General features: G+C 48.2%; 1 protein-coding gene across 1 annotated transcript in view; it reads left to right on the top strand.

Moving 5' to 3' along the window:
• Positions 1–20,836, top strand: part of LCP2 (lymphocyte cytosolic protein 2) — a 44,606-nt gene that overhangs the window by 7,050 nt on the left and 16,720 nt on the right. The window contains exons 3-10 of the mRNA XM_007447831.1: positions 2,171–2,217; positions 10,811–10,876; positions 11,299–11,330; positions 11,933–11,967; positions 14,607–14,805; positions 16,976–17,073; positions 19,462–19,528; positions 19,630–19,713. Of these exons, the coding sequence (XP_007447893.1) occupies positions 2,171–2,217; positions 10,811–10,876; positions 11,299–11,330; positions 11,933–11,967; positions 14,607–14,805; positions 16,976–17,073; positions 19,462–19,528; positions 19,630–19,713 (628 nt within the window). The remainder of the gene's footprint in view (positions 1–2,170; positions 2,218–10,810; positions 10,877–11,298; positions 11,331–11,932; positions 11,968–14,606; positions 14,806–16,975; positions 17,074–19,461; positions 19,529–19,629; positions 19,714–20,836) is intronic.

Below are 20,836 nucleotides of genomic sequence, written 5' to 3'. Positions count from 1 at the left end.
CTCTTTCCCAAAAGCTTTCTCCAGTTAGACTTCAGGTTATATTTCACTGGCTGCAAGGGAGTCCCGTGACCTTGGCCGTATGCAAGGGAGTCTAGGGTGTTAACTATTTTGAACTGGGCACATTTACTGCCCTGAACAAAATCCAGGTCCCATCAGTAAGGGAGAAAGAGTGGATATTGGGTAGGCAAGCAGCAGCCCCTGCCACATTGCCTCTCCAGGTGGGGTCCAATTCTCAGCTTTCCTTTCTCTCGTGTCTCTCTTGAGGACACACTCAGCGTATAAGCGTACTCCTGCAAAGCCACAAGTCTAACTCCAAGTCATTGTACAAGTAAGCCAGAGTTTCCAGACTTTGCTAAAGGCCTTTCTCTTTCCTAATGTCCTCTGCCTCTATATCTCCACCCATATGCTCACATGCTCACCTTCTCCTTCACAGGCTTCCTGAAATTCCCTCAGCTTATGTCCGTGACTCAGCAGAACAGAAACTGTCCAGTTCTCAGCATTCATCCCTCTGGCAACTCCCAGGAAGCCCTCCACTCATCATGCCACACTCTGAACAAGAGTCTTGGTATTCTCCCTGAGAAGGAGGTGGCTCTGGAGGGAGGGGATGCCATGGCTCAGTGATGCAAAAATAAATAAATAAATAAAAGAAGCTAAGAATTTTGACCAAAAGCCTGGTTGTCTCAGGACTCTTGGCAAACTCCCTCCCCAACCCTGCCGCAGGGTCTGATATGGGAGCTGGGTCAGACACTGCTCCTAAGAAGTGGAGCAGATGAGGCCATAAGCACATTGCTAAGATGCCCCAGCCCCTGTGCTTAAAAGGAAGCTTGCCCAGCTCATCTCAGAAGGCAGCCAACAACCTGCCAGGCAGCTCCCAGCCCAGAGCGGAAGTAGAAGCAAAGACACTAACATCCAAGAGCCAGCCAGACCCCAGCTGCTCCCTCCCCCGGGACAGAAATTACTCACCTAACCTCCATTTATCACTCACAAAAGGTATGTCAGGCACTGAGTCAAGCACAGGACATACGTCGTCTCATTCAATCCTCACAACCCCTGAAACGGGGCTATTAATATTATTATGCTTCCCATTATACAGATAAGGAAACTGAGGCTTAGAGAGACTAAGCGTCTGTCCCAAATCAGACAGCTGCTAAGTGAAGGAACCAAGATTCCAAACCAGCCCGTCTGACTCCAGAGCTCCCACTCTAACCACTGGGCTTCTGGCCTCAATTAGAATGTTAAGGAGGCCCCTTCTTTGCCTCCGCATTGGTTCTATGGAGAGTGTGCCCACCCTCTTTTCTTCCTCCTCCCTTTCAGGTGCCTTCTTCTCTCACCACCTGCCCCCAGCACAGGTCACTGGGACCCTCAAAGGGCTTGGACATGATAAGAGTGAAGCTTGCAGGAAGAAAACAGACATTGGATGCCATAGATCAGGGTCCCAGCGCCAGCTCCATCACCTACAAGCTGGAATCCCCTTACATCCCCGGGCCACAGCTTTCTCACTAAAATGGGAACAATGCTGGTAGTTTCTACATCACAGGGTTGATGTGATGATTAATCAAGGTGCTGTAAGAAGAGGCCCAAAGTCAGTTCTTCACAAATATGAGCTTCTTTCTCCTTTCCCCTCTTGGTTCCCTTTGGACAGCGTCTTTATTGCATCCTTACATCTAGAGAATTCTACTAATAACCCTGGTGAAAGAGGAAGTTGAGGTGCGATGATGTTATAAGGGCACAGATTCCTTCTCCAGGCTGGCTTCTCATAGCTGCTCCATACGGTTGCTGAGAGGGTTCCTGAAGGCTGGGGTGAGAGTCTAAGAAAGATGTCATGACGTGGCCAAGTTCAGCCCACAAAACAAGTCCTGTGTGGTCCCACAGATCTGTCTCTCATAGTGTTTGCTGTTTGCTTCCGTTAAAATTATTTGTCAATATTTAGAACTCAGGACATTTCATATAAGATCCAGGTTTCGGGATTCCCTTTGAAAAAGATCTGGCAACAGTAGGCCCACAGGCTTTTAGGCACCATCTAGAAGCTGCCCGCTTTCGATGGGTGAGTGGGGTGTACTCTGCAGTTTGCTGCAGTCCCCACTGTTCCCTATTGTTTCATACCATACTCTACTCACCAGGCCCAGAACCCTTTCCTGTGGGTTGTAACCTACTGCTGTCTTCATTTCAGAACCTGGCAGAGAATGACATCCAGAAATTCCCTAAGCTCCGGGTGCCGTAAGTACACCCCCTCATTCCTTGGGTAGAATGGGGAGTAGTCCAGGGGGAGCTGAGTCAGGTATCTATCACTGTTGGTTTGAAATAGGAAAGTGAGGAGGAAGGGTGAAGGCAAGGACAGGGTATAGTGAAGAGAAGTTACAAGATGACTTGAGAAAAAGAAATAACAGGTCTAGCCCAGCTGGTGTATTGGCTGCTTTTGCCAAAGATAAGCCTGACTCTGGACCACGTTTTCATTTCCTCTCTTCCCAGTGGGTGGGTTGGCCTTTGAAAATAGTACTAGAATCAAAGATCTGAGATTTCCTCATGGTGTCATCACCAACTCAGTCATTGCTTAAGTTTTCTGGACCTCAGTAAAATGAGAGAGTTGGACCCGATGAAGGATGGCAATGAACTTCCTTTTGTCTGTCAGTACTGACTGTTTGGAATGGCTGTCACAGGCATCGTGTTGAGAAGAATTCTGAGGAAAGGGGGGCCATTTCTTATGTGTGACATGGGTGCTGAAACGGGAAGTTGCAGTGTGCCTATTGTACCATGTGTTTTCTGTCCCTCAAGTAGGACCCCTACACACAAATGCTTATAGGAGCCAGACAGCTAATAGAAATGGGTGAAATGGGTCAGGTTGAAAAATACAAAGCCCTATCATTTTCCGCCTTTGAATAAAGCATGGATATGGAGAGCTATTTCTCCACTGTAAGAAAAATAATAGCACGATTATGATGATAAAAGAGGTAATCAGCACAAAGCCTCATTGTTGGTGAACAACAGGGAGTGGTGGAGACTGTGGCAAATTGGAATCATAGTCTCCATCCAAAGGGAGCAGCAGCTACTCAGCTCCAGTCAACGTGGACCCAGTGATGCCCAGTCTTCGAACTTAACAAAAGTAGCAAGAAATATCCGTTTTATGCAATGTATCTCAATTTTTAAATGTTGCTCAAATATTTTCAAATATTGTAAATGCCAAAGTGAACATATCTCTGGGCTACATTTAGTCTGGGGGCCACCAGTTTGAGATCTGTACTCTAGACATCCTCTGTGGTCCTTTCTCTCGCTCTAAAAGTCTCAGAGCTCACAATGATAAAAGGGAAGTAAGTCAATGAAGTAGGAGGTTGAAAAGTCCCATGTGTATGTAGACTGCCAGAGTAGCTCAAATAAGGAAAATATGACTCTCCAGTTTCCCTCATTGGGAAGGGTGAAGAAAAAGAAAGGAAAGGAAAAGGAAAAAAAAAAAAAAATAGGAAAAAGAAAGGAATAAGGATTTGTCTTTGTTGCCGCCTATCTCCAGGGCAACTATTCTTGAAGAATCCTCGTTCTTCTTTAGAGTTTTTTCTAGCCGCAAATGGCTATTTAAATCTAAATTAAATTAAAAATTCAGTTCCTCAGAGGCACTAGCCACATTTCAAGGGCTCAAAAGCCAGATATAGTGGTGACTACTATATTGGAGAGTACAGATGTAGAACATTTCTATAACTACAGAAATGTGATGCTCTAGAAAAAGACCATAGTTCCATGTAAAGGAGAGACCTTAACATACAGGAGTGAGAATTAGTGGCTGGTGGGCCAGAGTCAGCCTGCAGACAAGTTTGGTACACACAGAGTTTTAAAATCAAGAAATGGCATTAGGAAAGACTTTGGGGAAGAAAGGGAACTTAACCTGGATCTTGAAATGCATTAGGAGTGATCAGATGAAAAATGGTTAAAGGACATTCTAGAAATGGGGACTATATTGCAAAGGCATGGCACCAGTGCATTTACTGGAACTGCAAGTAGGTCAGAGCAGCTGTGGCGTATACATGGGGAAGTAAAAAGTAAAAAGACCACAGTGACGGGTCACAATTCTGAAGGATGCTTTGAGCCGTTCTAAGGAGTCTGAGAGTGTTGGTGACGTGAGTTCACCAGGGAGAACACTAGGTAAAACCTGCATCTTGACTCTTCCGGGGGCATGTAAAAGATGATTCAGAGGAGGGCTCAGCTGGAGGCATGGAACCCAGTTAGGAGATGACGGCTATGATCCCACTATGAGATGGGAGCTTCTCCTAGGCTGTGGCTATGAAGATGCTGGAAGGAGGGGATTTAATCAGAGAAATAGAAGAAAAGAGATGAGGCAGGCACTTTTAACTGGGAAGATCCTTTTTAATCTTAAGGCTGAGCTCAGCTGACATCTGTATGTTTGAGAGCCAGGAGAAGGAGGTGGCGTGAGAAGCATCTGCTAGTTAGTGCAGAAGAACTATTGTAAACACTCACCTTGGTGAGGTAGAGGTGTGGGATATTTCTTCAGGTATTTGAAAACTTAGACAACTTAGCCTGCAGTGAAATCCCACTCTGATGTCCTTGAATGTGTGCCCCAGACAAGCTATGGGGCCTGCCCATGGAACACGAAGGGTGAACGTGGGGAGTGATGGGGAAGGCATCTGGGGAAGGTCTGGTCTGCCCTGATTAGGTGACTCTGATAGTGACCATCCCTGGCATAAATGTATAATAAATGCCAATTCCATCTCTACTTCTGTGAGCTCTGTGCCCGGGATGAGTCCTAGACCACCCTCAGTTTCCAAGTCTATAAAATGAAGGAATGGGTTACATGAACTGCATGGGCTCATTCCTTTAAAGGATATTATTTAAGATCTGAACAGGCAGACAGGAGAGCTTAGTGAGTAAAATGCAGGCTCTGAGGTCAGACAACTTGAGACTAAATTCTTCCATTCACTAGCTGTGAGTCTGTGGACAAGTTATCTGAGTTCCCTGAGCCTCAGTTTCCTCATCTGTAAAATGGGGACAATAATAGAACATATCTCAAAGGGCCAGTGGGAAAGTTAGAGTAAATAATGTGGAGATAATAAAATGTACTGAAGATGTGTTAGCTATTCTAACCATTTTATGCAAAATTCCAATGAGCACAATTTCAGATGTTTACTAATTATTTTATCCTGCTAACTGGGGAGGATGAAAGAACAGAAAGGCATGGGCTTTGGAGCAAGGGAGATCCAGGTTCTAAGGCGGGCTCTGCCTCCTACCAGCTGTGGGACTCAGGCAACCTGCTTCAACACACTGAGCCTCAGTTTCCTCATCGATAGACGAGAAAAGAAGGAACTCTCAGGGAACGGTGTATATGAAGGAGACAGCCCACATAAGTTGCCTGGCGCCGTCCTTGATGAATAGAGGTAGACAGTGCTTATTTGTTCCATTCCCTTGTACACAGGTTCGTTTGCCCTAGATCATTACCCTAAAGGGTTATAGAAAAGAAATTGTGTTTAGGTACAGTAGACCAAAACAAGATGACACTCCTCTGAATACCTCAATTTCCTCCCCTGATGCTTAAAATGTCAGTACTAAATAGATTTTGTAAGCAGGTAGGTTCTGGCGAGGAAGCATTCTCTGTCTGAAGATATAGTCACTCTGTCAGGACACAGTTTCTCCCACAGACATCAAGGAGAATGTAACGGAGGAGGGTTTCAAAATAAAACAACGTTAACATCCTTTTAGAGGACCTAGCCTAACACCAATGGTATAGCTGAGCGTGCTCTGGTTAAATTGATAGAACATGTGATAAAATCTGCTGATGACCATTTGGAGTTTTTTTTTTTTTAATGCTATAAGTTTTATATTTAAAATAATATAGTGTAACTTAAAAAATAAGGAGAGGGCAGCAATGTGGTGGTGGTGTAGGCAGCACATAGGCATTGGATGATTCTGTTTATAACATTAATGCACACTGTACCCATTTACCGATAGAGAAGTTAGGCTGGGAAAAGCTAAGATCCAATCAGAGAGGTAATGCAGTCATGCCTGTTGATTTGTCTGTCTTCTGATAAGGCTGTCGGTCTCCTAACCTCAGAGACAGCCTCCTGTCTCATCTACTCAGTGCCTACCTAAGATAGAAAGACAGTAGATGATGGCGGGGAAGGATGGAGGAGGGCCCCAGGGCTGAACATGACATTCTTGTGCCCATGAAAGAATGTGCCCAGCCCCCAGCAGGATGGAGACAGTGACAAGGTCCCTCTCTCACACGCGCCTCCCCGCTCCCATTCACTGGCTAATCCCTGTCCAGCTGCCCAGTCCTCCCCACATGAAAAGTGCGTCCTCTCCACCGACTGCCACCCCTCTTCCCCAGTGCGAACCCAGGACACTTGACTTCCGGCTCAGCTCCATGTAAAAACCATCATGGGACCTTTGACAAACACTTCCCCAGCGCCTTGCTTTCCTTGTTGGTAAAAGCGGGGATAATTCTTCTTGGCTACTACCCAAAAGGACTGTGAAGCACAACTAAAATAAGGGCGGAGGACATGCCTGAGAAGTGCGGAGACCCTGCTGTGCCCTCAAATTCTTGTTTTCCCCCTCACGTGCCTGGCTCTACACGGAGGCCTGAGTCCTGAGACCCATGTCCTGGCATCTCCCTGGCTTCTCAGGTGACAGGACAGAACTTCGGAAGGTTTGGTTCTTGGTTCAAAGAGGCTGACTTTTTTTTTATTTTAACATCTTTATTGGAGTATAATTGCTTTACAATGGTGTGTTAGTTTCTGCTTTATAACAAAGTGAATCACCTATACATATACATATGTTCCCGTATCTCTTCCCTCTTGCGTCTCCCTCCCTCCCACCCTCCCTATCCCACCCCTCTAGATGGTCACAGAGCACCGAGCTGATCTCCCTGTGCCGTGCGGCTGCTTCCCACTAGCCATCTATTTTACGTTTGGTAGTGTATATATGTCCATGCCACTCTCTCACTTTGGCTGACTTTTAAAGGAGGAGTTTTGTTCCTTTAAAGAAGGGTGACACGCAGAGCGAGCGCAAGTCTAGGACTGAGAATGTGGGCTGGGAGGCGGGCCAGGGGTCACAGAGGTGGTGTCAGAGGACAGAGAGGCTTTGAGGAGCCGGAGAGGGCAGCGTGGAGCAAACGCAGACTTCTGCCCAATTCTGGGCGTGGGAGAGACCAGCGTGCCCCTGAAACAGAGTCAGGGGAGCAACTCCCCGCCTCCCCCTGAGCCCCCGGTCTCGTGGGAGACAGGGGAAGCTCATCTAGAGAAATACATTTAAGTTGTGTGCTGGTACATGTGACAACACAGGCAACAAAAATAGAGTGTTCACGAAATGATATCGGCTCTTACTGTGTGCTGTGGGCTCTGATAGTTTCTATTTGCTCTGTTTCTTCCCTCTCTCCCTCCTTCCTCCCTGACTTCCTTTCTGCCTGCCTGCCTTTCTTTCATAGCTTCCTTCTTGCTTCTGTGTGAGCAGCAAAGTTGACTTCAAGACCCTCTACCCACAGCTGCTGAAGTACACGGACCATTGGAAGGGAGCCCCAGGTCTCCTGGGAGAATCCTACAGGGACCACGTCAAGACAGACCCCGTATTCTGCTCCTGCTGCCCTACCTCGCTCGCCCTCCTCTTCCTCCGTCTCCTTTTCCTTGTCCTCCTCCTCCATTTTTTTGTTTTTAAAAAACAATTCCAGGGGCTTCCCTGGTGGTGCAGTGGTTGGGAGTCCGCCTGCCGATGCAGGGGACATGGGTTCGTGCCCCGGTCCGGGAAGATCAAAAAAAAAAAAAAAAAAAAAAAAAAATTCCAAGAACACCAGAATGACAGGAGTGATTTCACAACCTTTGCAGACGGTAGGAATCACCCATTTTACCAGGGTGCTTGTGTTACTGCCACACCCCACCCGCATCCCGAGGCATCTCTCCTGGAGGCTCCAATGGGTTATGTCACCAGTGGGCTTAGTGTCTGTAATATGTAATCTCTAAGGTCGGGCGATCAGGATTCTCTAAGTAGGGCCAACCCTCTGGTTTTGCTGATGAAGAATCCAGGCCAAGGGTGGGGCAGGCAAATGCCTTGCCTGAGGTCACACTGCCCTTGGGCAGGGTGCTGCAGTCAAACTCAACAAGGACCCACCGTCCCACCCTCCGTACCTTCTAACATCACCAGAAGAGGCCTTCAACTGAGAAGTCAAAGACCGGCCCCCATCACACAGCAAGCTAAGGGATGCAGCAGGGCTGCAACCCAGGTCATGGCAGGATTCTGTCTCCTGCCATGGCCTGACTTCCTGTGGAAAATTTCGCTGCACTTCTGGGGCTAAAACAGAGGAAGCAGAGACAACTGGGTCTACCAGCTGCCCAGTCCCCTCTGCCTTTCCCCCTGGTGCTGAGTATGGCCTGGGGTTTGTGGGGAAGAGGGGGAATGAGTCACCTCTGGCCACTCACTGTCACTTGGTCCTCTGGGGAGGTGGGAGTCGGGAACAACCTTGAAGGTTTGCACACAGAGGTGGCAACAACCTCCTGCTCTGTCCACCAGCACCACTACCCTCTGCACTCACCCCCAGCAGTGGTCCCAGCTGGCTGGGAAGGTTGCCCTGAGGCCCCCCAAAGCAGGAGGCCCTGGGCGCCCGAGTGTGCTGCAGGCTGGGCTGCCAGCCCCTCTCTGGCTCTGCTTGCTCTCAGCTCTGTGCTGCTCCTCTGTGTGGTCTGTGGTTTGACATTTCCTTCCTTCACCAGTTAGGAGCCCAGCAGCTTCCAGCCTGGCTGCTGAAGATACCAGTAAGCTGAGGACCTGCAGAGAGCAGGAGGTCTTTTCAGGATCAAAGCAGCTGTGCGAGCCCTTCAGGGCCTCCCCCTCCCCCCTCCCCCACCCCCTCCTCCCACTACGTTCTGCAGGGATGTGCTGCCCAGCATCCCCCAGTTCAGGTCTTGCTGAAAAGTCACCTCCTCCCAGAGGCTTGCTCATTTTCGATTGCACCCGCCCCCCACCTATGCACTCCTTCCCCCCTCACCCAGCCCGCACCTCTGCTGCATGTGTGTACACACAGCTCTCATCTAGAATTTCACTTCCTTAAATGTTTGTTGTTTATTGTCTGTCTCTCTCCGCTAGCAAGTAAGCTCCTGGAGAGCAGGGATCTCTGTTTTGTTCACTGAGGCACCTTGAGCCCCAGCAGAGCTCCTGGCACTTAGAAGCCCTGGAGTGCACGCTGTTGAATGAAGGTGTGACTGAATGGGGATGAGTGCTGCAGCCATCACAGACGCAGCTGGCCAGGGTGTGGGACACCGCACGTCAGGGGAGGGAGGAGAGGGACTCCCACCAGCTTCTCAAAACCATCGCTTAAAGGAAGCAGAAGAACCAGGGATGAGCGTTCTGGAGGTGTGATCAGGAGGCCACTGGGAAGCCGCATCCCCAAGCATCTCCCAGTGAAGTGTGAAGTCCCAACAATGACATTATGATGGAGGATTAAACGCTGCCCTCTCTCCTCTGTCCTCTAAAGTTCCCAGTGGATTTATTAACAATTCGTTTATCCTGTCACTCTAATGAGTTGGAGGGTTCCGAGCAGCAGGCCCCGGGGAGCAAGGAGAAGTGGGGGGCCTGGGGGCCTGGGGGCCTGGGGGATGATGGGGGAAGCAAGAAGTGGTAGATGCCAAGACATCTTCTGCTAACTTAGCAATTTTGTTTTAGGCCAAACTTGTTACCTTGAGGTGGTCACTTCAGCGGAAGCAGTGTAGACCCCGGGTCATTTCCAGAGGGGCTGCAGGCTCGTTCACTCCCAGCGGGCTCTGGCATCAGGGCCATGGACACGGGATGTGGTGTGTTGAAAGTGTGCTGCTCTGGAAACCAGGGAGCCTGGCTTCTGGGGCTGGTGCGTGTGGTGGGGAGAGGGTGGCCTTCATCACTAACCCGCGGTGCGGGCTGGTCCCTTCCCCCGTCTGGGTCTCTGTGGTGCCATCTGTAAAATGATGTTGGACTAGATCACCTCTGAGGCTCCTCCAGCTGCCCCAGATCTCTAGGGAACATGAGGCTGTTTACTGATGAGGGCTCCCTTGCTCACAGCAATGGTGCGAAGGGAGGCTGGAGCTTACTGCTAGGGCGTGCCAGAGGTGCCGTCCCACTCACAAAGGCCCTTCTTGTCCTGGGGTTTGGGGATTTGCTAGTTTACAACATCCAAGGAATAAGAGGGTCCTGGCCAAGGGTGGCCTCCGGGCATGGGTGATTCAGGGAGTCTCCCACTCTGCAGGCTGGGCCTAGATCGGGAACACTTCACCAAGTATTTATAAGAATCCATGTCACCAAGAAGGAGTCAGGGAGCGGAGAATGGAAGGAGATTTCAGACCCAAGAAGCGCACGGGAGCTCTTGTCAAGAGTTATGCAGCAAGCAGCTGATTCCTCCAGGTCTTGGAGATGGTTTGAAGATTCTTAGAGGTTAGATATCACTACAGGGATGCCAAACCTGGAGTCAGGGGACCTCAGCCCCGGGGAATACTAACACAATAAAATATGCAGCGGTCATATCCAGATCATAAGGCTGCAGGATTGCAGAGGAAGAGGAGACAGGCGTGAGCTGACCGGTCTCCACAGAGGGGCTCTGAGCTAGACTGAGGCCCCAGCAGAGAGCTTCCTGAGCAGGGACTGGTAGGGGGATGGAGGTGACAAGCTCTTCAGGAAGCAAGGAGCAGAGGCCCCACGGGGTGGGGGACTGGATGGAGGCCAAAGGAACAGGCTGGCCAATACTGGCCCAGGTTCCTGAGGTCGCACAGATCAGGGAACTTCAGGGCTCAGTGGGAGGAAGTTTGGGCCAGCGGGGAGATGATTGTTTTGTCACCTGGCCTGTCCCTTTATCTTGTAGGATTCTCAGTAAGTTAAGTCAAGAAATCAACAAGAATGAAGAGAGAAGGAGCATTTTCACACGCAAGTGAGTGGGGCAGCTGAGGGCCTGGTGTCACTTTAATGAAATGCAAGGAATTTTCAAACCCAAGTCTAACTGTAATGGGATTCACGGGACTGGTTTTGCCCCCATTTCTGATCTGCAGTGAACCTTCAGTCCAGGGGTCCCCCCCTCTCTGCCCGGCATCCTGCCCTGTGTCTGGGACATCAGGGGAACTTCCCCTAGAGAGTCAGACAGTCACAAGCTCCCAGTTGTGCCACCAACATGGCTTTGGTGGTTTCCAGAATTTTCGGGTAGCCTGACCCTGGTTTCAGAGCAACAAGGACCGCGGTCCTGGGTGGTGAGACATACCCTCCCCTGGGGGCTCCCCTTGCAGGGCTGGACTGAGGAAAGAGGGAGATCTCCCTAAGTCAGTAGGGCCATTAATGCAATGCTGTTTGTCTTTACAGACCCCAAGTTCAGCGTTTTCCTGAGGAAACAGGTAAAGGTCTCAGGGGTGAGAGCAATGGCTTTAGGAGGTGACAGGCGCTTTGGTTCTTCTGTCTGCTGGTCCAGATTGAGGGGAGGAGAGATGTCACTATGCTGGGGTACCTGGCTATGGCCCCTTCTCAGCTGGGACCCTCTGCAGAGTCACAGTGAGGGACTCTGTGGGGTGCATGGAATGACCCGGGCCGGGCTTTGAACTGAGCACCTAAGCAGAGCCAACCCTCCTGCTTCTGAGTCTTTAAAGCAATTATTCAGTTGTTAAATTGCACATCCTGTTAAAATGCAGATTCTTGGGTCCCACTCAGTCCTGCAGAATCAGAAGCTCTAGGAATAGGGCCCAGGGTATCTGCATATTTTAAAGCACTCTCAAGTGACTTTTATGTATGTGAAAGGTTAAGAACCACTGCCTCTGTCTGGCAGAATGAGCCCCTCAAGTAGAAATTCTAGAGCTGATACTGAATTGTTATCCCCCAGGTATGTAGCATGAAGGCCTGGCATGGGGCAGTGGTGGGGAAGGATCCCGGAGTGGGGAGCGGCTCTGACTTTCCTTCTTGCGGCTTCTTTTGGTACCAATGCTGGTGTTACCCTCTTCCACAGAAAGCCATGAAGACAACGGAGGCTGGTCATCCTTTGTGAGTATGGGGTGGGCCGTTCTTCCACCTTACAGCTGTTTCCAGAGTGCCTTTGCCATAAGGAACCAGCATGATGCTGAAAGAAGCAAGGCCTGATAGAGCCACCCAGGGGTCAGATGATGTGCTCTGTGAAGGCCAGAGCCTTCTAGTAACTTCCTGGCTTTGCGATCCACGGGGTCTCTGGCCTCATCTACTCCCCTCTGCCCTTGCAGCACGAGAGCAGCTGTAGACGACACCTGAATGAATGGGCCTGGTTTTGTGCCACCAGCCCTTCACTTGACAAACGACAGACAGTGGGCTGGACTTGGCCACGGGCTGTGGGGTGCTGACCACGCCGTCATCCACCGTGCACACCTCCACAGCAAGGCCCTCCCCCAAACCCCTCCTCCACATGGTCTACACTAAAGTAGATTTAAAGTAGCCTTTCTCATAGGCTTAAGTGCCCACCGGTGACCCAGAGGGAAAGGGAGTTCGGAATTAACTATCAGCCCTGGAAAGACCTCAGGGATGGGCCGATCCAACTGGGTTTTATATTTGAGGGGTCATGATGACGCCTTTGAGAGTCTGATGAATTCTGCACATCTTGTCCCCAGGAAACTGCATATGTAGTCACCACGCTTGAAGCCAGACTCAGGCTAAGAACTCCATTACGGCTCGTAGCCCAGTCTGCTCATTTTACAGATGAAGCAGCCGAGCCCGCTGGAGAACGTGACTTATGTAAAGCCACACGTCTAGTTAGAGGCAGGCCAAGGACCCAGGTCGCCCACCCTCCGTGCAGTGGTCTTTCTGGTAAGCGGCTGCCTCTAGTGCCTTTAGGAAGCAGGCACTAAACATGCCTTGTCCTGCTGGGATTCTGGTAAAAGAAAGCATTGAATTTGAAAAAAAAAAAAAAAAAAAAGAAGTGCTAGCTAAGTCTGTGCTTTCTACATGAGAACAAAGGAATATGACAGATTAATTTTGTTCCAAAGGGAAAATAGATCAGTTACCCCCCAAATGTTTACATTTTTAGGCAGAAGCTGCATCTTTGCTGCTGCTTGCCATGCAGTCCCTCCCATGAGCTCAGCCTGAGGCCAGCCACCTCCATCTTCTCTGTAAACAGGGAGTCTCCACTAGCCACTGGCTACAACATTTGGGCTTCCATGAAGTGCCCAGCATTGCACAGGGCACTGGGGGCGGGGCGTGGAGATGAAGAACCCAGTTCTATGAGCATTTCATAGCTTAGATAACACATACACAGGGCAGAATATGATTAGGAACAAAAACACACACAGAAATATTCAAGTCAAATCACTGGGAGAAAATAATTTTTCTAGAAGCTGAGAGGAAAAGTCTATTGTTGAGAAGGGCTTATGGGGTAAAGGCCTGGTGGAAAGTCAGGAGCCACAGGGCCGGGATGTGCAGGCTGAGAGATTGCAGGGAGCCCCTGTAGGTCTAGGGGGCAGTCCGCCAGGGCTGCAGAGGCACTGAGGCCGTGGTTCTGAAGTGCCTCCCGTTCATCAGGGGTTCCATCCTCTGTTCTCAAGTTATAGGAACACTGATGGCAGGACGAAGTCTCTTTTGGAGTCCAGGAAGGTACTCAACCTCGTCTTCCAATATTAGAAATATACATATTCTGCCAATCAAAAAATTAACACATGCATCTTTCACTTGAGCACCTTAGACAGGCTTCCTTAAGCCACCTAGTAAGGTTGTCAGGATTTCTAGGCTCTCAGTGTGCACCTTTCCTCGCCAAGTTGCAACCTCCTGTTGCTTCTTCTTTCCACGCTGCCCTTGACTTTAGAGAAATGCCCTGGGCTCATTTAGGACCCACTTGACCTTGACCTGAGAGTGATGAGCCAGTCATTTCTTGGCAGCTGATGGTGCCACTTCTGCCTGGGAAATCATTACTGTAACTGTCCACTTTCATGGGTTGCTTCAAAGGCAATCACCCAGCCCCTAGGGCTTAATTTCCCTGAGACCCATAGAGAAGCATATGTAAAACACAATAAATAATTTAAAATTTAGGAAGAGTCTCTTCCAAGAGAGCAGCTTCACACTCAGTGCCAGATGTCACGAATAATAAGCTGTTGTTTTTATACACTCAGCTCTCAGCAAAGGGAACAGCCCAGCCCTGACTATCCCCTCTCAGGCACAACTTAACCTGCCTTCTAGTTAACAGGCTTTGGTTATCTGGTTTCCCCATTAGGGAAGAAAGTTTCGAGCACAGGCACCCTAAGAACAGAACTGACAATTAACTAGGGGCATCACAAACATTCCTGATGTTTAGTCTTCCTCTTGGCAATGTCTGGAGTAAAAAACGTGTTTACTCAAAACAGCGGGCTCTCCCATCCCTCTGTTCCTGTATCCTCCTCGCTTGTTCTGCTTTTCTCTGTTATGCAAAAAAAAAAAATGTAGAGAACAATGCACTTGCCTAGCAGTCTGAAGACCTTGACGGGGGTCCCAGGTCTGCATCTTGCTGGCCCTGGGACTTTGTACTCCCTGAGCTCAATATTCCTCATGTGTAGTGGGAGGGCCGTGCTAGTGCTGACTGCCCCCAAGTGAGGACCCCTGTGAGGCTTGGCAGAGAGAGAGTAGATGCTGGCACGCCTACTGCCCAGGGACCTCTACACACCGCGTTGTCCCCATCACCGTGTTGGCAGGAAGAAGATGACTATGAAAGTCCCGATGATGATCAGTATGGGGAGGATGACGGTGACTATGAGTCCCCCAATGAAGACGAAGAGGCCCCCACGGAAGATGATGCCGATTATGAGCCGCCACCCTCCAACAATGAGGAGGCTCTGCAGAACTCCATCCTGCCTGCCAAGCCTTTCTCCAACCCCGGCTCCTTATACATAGGTAAGGGCCCTGGCAGCCCAGGCCCCATCCCCCACTGATGTATGGGAGGCCAACGCCCATGGAGCAGAAAGCTTGGCATGCTGATGCCAGCTAACCTGCTGTGTGGCTTTGGGCAAGTGACTCCACCTCTCTGGGCCTCAATTTCCTCATCTTTGAAATAGGACAATAACAATACAGACCACATAGGTTCGCAGTGAGGATCAATAATATTTACGATTTGCGGACAAATATTTATGATTGCAGACAAATCATTGCTGATGATGGATGATACTGAACTGCCAGTTAAGGGTATTTGGAAGTAATAGCTTATTTTGAGTGTTACTTTGGTACTCAAGAGGACTTTCCTGCTCCTCCCCATCTTTGACCAATTCATGATTAGGTGGCACCACTACCCACAGACTGTCAGAATAAATACAACAATATTGAATGTGGTTTGGCCATAACTTTAAAATCTTTAAACAGTATTCAAGATTTTCATTGTCTATCTGCTCCTGTCAGCCCATTTCTCCCTCATTCATTTATTCATTCACCCATTCAACAAAAATTATTGGTCTTCTATTATGAGCCAGGCATCATTCTAAATGCTGAAATTTAAAATCATCCGGAAAGAAGACACAGCCCTTGCCTCACAGGGCTTACACTCTAGCAGTGGTGGTAACAGAAAGTAGGCACATACACACTTGCATAATATCAAGGAGTGAGCTAGAAAGTTGATGATCCATATCACAAAAATTAATACCACTAATCCTTTAGGCTGCATAACACGTGGCAATTTTAAAGCCCTTTCATGCTTTGTCGACATTTCATTTTGTGTTTTGAAGCACCCTGCGTGATACAGGCAACAATTATCAAGCCTGTTTCATATATAGACCCTGAGAAGAAACAGGTAACTAAGTCGTTGAGTGCCTCATACATGCCAGTTATGAGCATACAGAATGAACGAGATGGTAGACAGGCCTCACCCTAAAGGATTCATAGTCCAGGCAACATCAAACAAATGAGTCACAAAATGACTTAATTAAACCATGATATATACTCAGGAAGACAAGCGCAGATGATGAGGCTGGGACATATGCCTGATCTGGACTTGCTTCCCTGAGGATATGATATTTAATCTGAAACTTAAAGGGTGAACAGGAGTTGGCTAAGTGAGCATAGATGTGGGAAGGAAAGAGCATTCTAAGCAGTAGAAAGGGCCGTGCAAAAGCCCTGAGGCTGAAAGGAGCATGACAGGTCAGAGGAGCTGACAGGTGGCCAGAGTGGGTGCATTGGTATGAGATTAGACCAGGCTTGCTGGGTTCTGAGCCCCATTCTCTGTGGAAGAGTGTTGCTTCCCCAGGACTGGGGCTAGGGTGAGGCAAAATAGGCACCCAGGGCCCAAAATGTAAGAATGCCGTCACTTCCTCACAGTCCTGGCCTGGCCTTTCCCTGTCAAAGGGATGGAACACTGCCAGCCTATCTATCTGGCCGGGGGATATTTCTGTGATGAGCAGAAGAATGTGAGTTTTTGTTAAGAGTCTGTGGTTTGGTTACAGGAGTCCGTGACTGGCTCCTCCCTTTTAGAAAGGAGGAAGTGGGAGGGGGGAGGACAACCCAGAGCATTTGTGAGGGGAAGGAAGGGGACCTAGAACAGGATCTTCAAGAGCCATGACAGTGGATTTCACCTTGCCCAGGCAGCTGGGTGAGCCTGAGTGTATGTGTCTCTGTGTGTGTCTGCGTGTGCATGTGTGTACATAAGCATGTGTGCATTTGTGTGTCTGTACACGTTTACTTCTTTACAATTTTGTCTGAAAACACTCCCTCACGGTACTGGCTGAGTTAATTACTAAGAGGCCTTTTTTCATTCCTTCATCAACAAAACCTCTGATGAATACCTGTTCCCCAGAGGTAAGGTGAGTGTTGCTCCGAAGTATAAGAGTAAGACAAACCAGGCAGGTACAGAGAAGGCGAGGGGCCAAGGACTCCCCACCCTGTACGACCCAGGTGTGGACACATCCCTGCCATGCTGGCTGGGGCTGGCCTTGGTGCTGGGGGGAGTCTGTGGGATCCAGTGATGCGGAGATGCCTCCAGCCGGGCGCTGGATGGGTTCCTGGAGAGCCCTGGGTGTGGCCCACACTCGCCTAGATGTAGAATTTCTCCTTTCATTTTAATGCCTTTGCATTTCCACAGACCGGCCCCACTCCGGGAAAGTGCAGCAGCCGCCCGTGCCCCCGCAGAGGCCGATGGCCGCCATCCCTCCTTTGCCCTCCGGCGGCCGGGCTCACTCGGTAGGCTCCATACTTTCTGTTATGCCACTTTGTGTCCACTCGATGATTTCCTCTGCAGAGAGAAAAAACTATAGACATCTTTATCCAATTCTAGCCAGTAAGAAAAAGTTATATGTAGGCCGGGAAAATGCATTCCCAAGCACTCACAGTGGGCTTTTTGGAGGATGAAATACTAGTGATTTTTATACACATCATAATGATTTTATCATCGGTATTTTCTCTTTACCATAACAATATAAGCTATTTGTATAATAAAAAGTCCTCTTCTAGTATTCATTGTGCTATTTTTTTGACTTTTGAAATAAGTGAAAACTGTAAAATAAACTAATGGCACCTGCTAGTATTTGGGTCCCCAGCCTTCCCTCCTGCAAGAAGACTTGCGCCACCTGCTGGCCAACATCTGAAATTCCACGGACAAAAGGTTTGAGACCAAAACGTGCAATGCCATGAAGCCACGGAGACAGAGGCAGCAAACTCCCTTTCCTCTCTCTTCAAGCTTACAGTTTCAGATCCCGTGGTTCTACTTAACTAACAGGCACACCTCGTTTTATTGCATTTTGCTTTATTGCGTTTCACAGATATTGCATTTTTTTTACAAATTGAAGATTTGTGGCAACTCGGCCGTGTCAGATGATGGTTAGCATTTTTTAGCAATATTTTAAAAGTAAGATATGCACATTGTTTTATTAGACATAATGCTATTGCATACTTAATAGACTTCAGTATAGTGTAGATGTAACTTTTATATTCAATGGGCAATAAAAAAATTTGTGTGAGTAGTGTTAACGAAAATTCGATTAACAATCGAACTAAGAAGAGAAAAAGAGAATTTTATTTGAGCCAAACTGAGGATTATAACCTGGGAGACAGACTCTCAGAAGCTCTGAGAATTGCTCCACTGGTCAGGATCTGGAGATTCAGTTTCATACATTTTTGAGACAAAGAATCATGTATCATATTGACAGGTTAGTATTAAACACAAAGTTCATCAGAGATGTTTTGGTCAGGGGTGTACCTACAGAGTGAGCCTTTAGGTCAGTGTGACTCCCTGACAGGATGAGAAAGAAATAGTAACCTTCAAAGTCACAATGGTCGTTTCAGAAGAAAGGTACCATTTTTCTCAAAGTTTGTTTATATCCTCCTGCCTTGAGGAGGTCTGGTTAATGTATAATACAAATGCACATTGCACATTAGGAAAGGCCCATCACCAATGGAGGCATATTATATGTGTTTCAGTTCTGACTTAGTTTGATTGGCCTGTCATAGAGAAATTTATGATTTTTCCTCATCACTAGGCTTCTTTTGATTTTTGCTTTATTGTGGTGGTCTGGGACCGAACCCGCAATATCTCCGAGGTAGGCTTGTATCCAGAGAGGCCCGGAGAAGTTCAGGATCAGAAGTCAATAGTTGGAAATGTGCCCTCTTCACAAAGGACCAGAGCACTTTGACAGCTGTGGTGAATGCCAAGTGTCAGGGCTAGAAGGAGGGAGAGGACATATTTTCCCCAAAGCTCAAAATCCAGATCACACCACAGTTGGGACACCTCATCTAAGAACAGATGGCTTCCTCCTGCTTTTGCAGTTTTATTACAAAGGCGGCTGGCTCATGGAGCTGAATTTATCTACACATGCATAATCTGTAGCGCTTCACCTCACTCTTGGGATGCAGAATTCATTCATTCAATCTACAGACATTTATTGAGCCGCAGTGCCCAGCAGTGTTCTAGCTGCTGGGAATAGAGTGTGAACAAGACAAATAAGATCCCTGCTTTCATAAAATTTTTATTTGGGTTAGGGGTAGATGGATGATAAACAAGCATAGAGATGTATAAACAAGGTAATTTGAGTAGTAACGTGTGGTTAGGGAGACAGAAGACCAGGGAACATGATGGTAGGTGGGGAGGTGACCTTGACCTGGACAGGATGAGCCAGTTGTGGCGAGAGCTGGGAAAACAACATCCCAGGCAGAGGAAAACACAAGTACAGCGATGCCAAAGAGTGCATAAGCTTGAGATTTTGCAGGAACTGCAGGAAGATACTTATGGTGAGAGTCCGGTGGGCACTGGAGAGAGGAGCGTACAAAGGTGTTGGACAGGTGGAGAGGGGGCAGCTCAGGCAGAGCTTTGCAGGCCATGGTGAGTTTTAGTTTTGTTCCTAATGTGATAGGAGCAACTAAAAAGCTTGGCAGGGGAGTGACATACAGAACACACTCTCACAGTGTGTGGAACAGGGAGCTCAGTTCAGGTGAGAAATGGACAGGTATATGTGTGACTGGAACATGGGGATGGAGAAAAGTGAACAGCTTCACACCTATTTAGGGGGATAAAGCCCTCAGGGCTTGCTGATGGGTTGGAAATGCTTCCTAATACGTGGATTTCTTTTAAAGCAGCCACTACCGCCACCCCAGCCCAACCACGAAGAGCCTAGCAGAAGTAGAAACCACAAAACAGCAAAGCGTAAGTATAGGGGCTGCCCTCTCTTGCCCACCAGTCCACCCACACCCCTGCCCCAGCCGACTGCTCTCTTCTTTGAACTGACTTCAGTGTTTCCCTTTCAGTCCCTGCCCCTTCCATAGACAGAAGCACGAAACCACTCCTAGATCGTTCCTTAGCTCCGTTTGACAGAGAGCCCTTCGCACTAGGTTGGTATCTTTTATATTTGATGCATAGTAACAGTGGCCAACATTTATAGAGTGCTTACTGCATGCTTTTCACAGGGACCATCTCATTTAACTATCCCCACAATCCTATGAAGTGGGGGCTATTAGAATCATCCTCATTGTACAGATGAGGAAACTGAGGCATGAAGAGGTAACTTACCAAGTTTACTCAGCTACCAAGTGACGGTGGGGTGGGGGGGGAAACCCAGACTCAGAGAAGCCTGAGGCAGAGCTCCTGTCCTTAGCCCTGTGCTGGGCCTGCTTCTCCATGGGTGCCATCTGTGTACACACATCCATCCCATGTCCTCCTGAAGGAGGATGGGGAGGCATCTGGGCTAAGAGGCAAGAGGCCTGGGACAGCTGTTGTCGGCTGCCTTGGCTGCTAACTTAGCAGCTCACTGGCCACAGGGACGTTGCTTTTTCAGAGCTGTCTCCTTATTTGTAAGGTGGGTGCTCTGTAATGAGAAAATACTTTATAAAACTCTAAGGTGCTATTCAAATGTCAGAGTTGTCTTTTGTTGTATGCGTGGTTGATCAAACTGCAGGTATACTACAGTTCTTTCCTCCAGAATTGGCCCAGAGTACCCTTGGATTGCAGTTACCTCTACATAAAGCTATTTTTCATCCAATTCTAAAACTTAGCTACAATTTATTGAGCACCTACTATGGGTCAAGTGCTTTACTTACCACAAATAAGTTACAGTTGTCTCTCAGTATCCGTAGGGAGGATCCCTGGATCCAGGATCCCTGTGGATATCAAAATCCAGGGATACTCAAGTCTCTTATATAAAATGGTGTAGTATTTGCATATAACTTACGTACATCCTCCCGTGGACTTTAGATCATCTCTAGATTACTTATAATACCTAATACAATATAAATGCTAAGTAAATACCTGTAAATGCAACATAAATATATGTACATAGTTGCCAGTGCATGGTAAATTCAAGTGTTGCTTTTTAGAACTTTCTGGAATTATTTTTCCAAATATTGTTGATCTGAGGTTGGTTGATCCATGGGTGTGGAACCCATGGATATGGAGAGTTATCTCTACATTATCTCTAGTCCTCACCCCAGCCCAACAAAGAGGGAGTATTATCATCCT

Source organism: Lipotes vexillifer, unplaced genomic scaffold (assembly GCF_000442215.2).
Source record: "Lipotes vexillifer unplaced genomic scaffold, Lipotes_vexillifer_v1.1 scaffold370, whole genome shotgun sequence".
Classification (NCBI taxonomy): Eukaryota; Metazoa; Chordata; class Mammalia; order Artiodactyla; family Lipotidae; genus Lipotes; species Lipotes vexillifer.
Note: the sequence above shows the minus strand (reverse complement) of the source record. Positions and strands in the feature narration are given on the sequence as shown.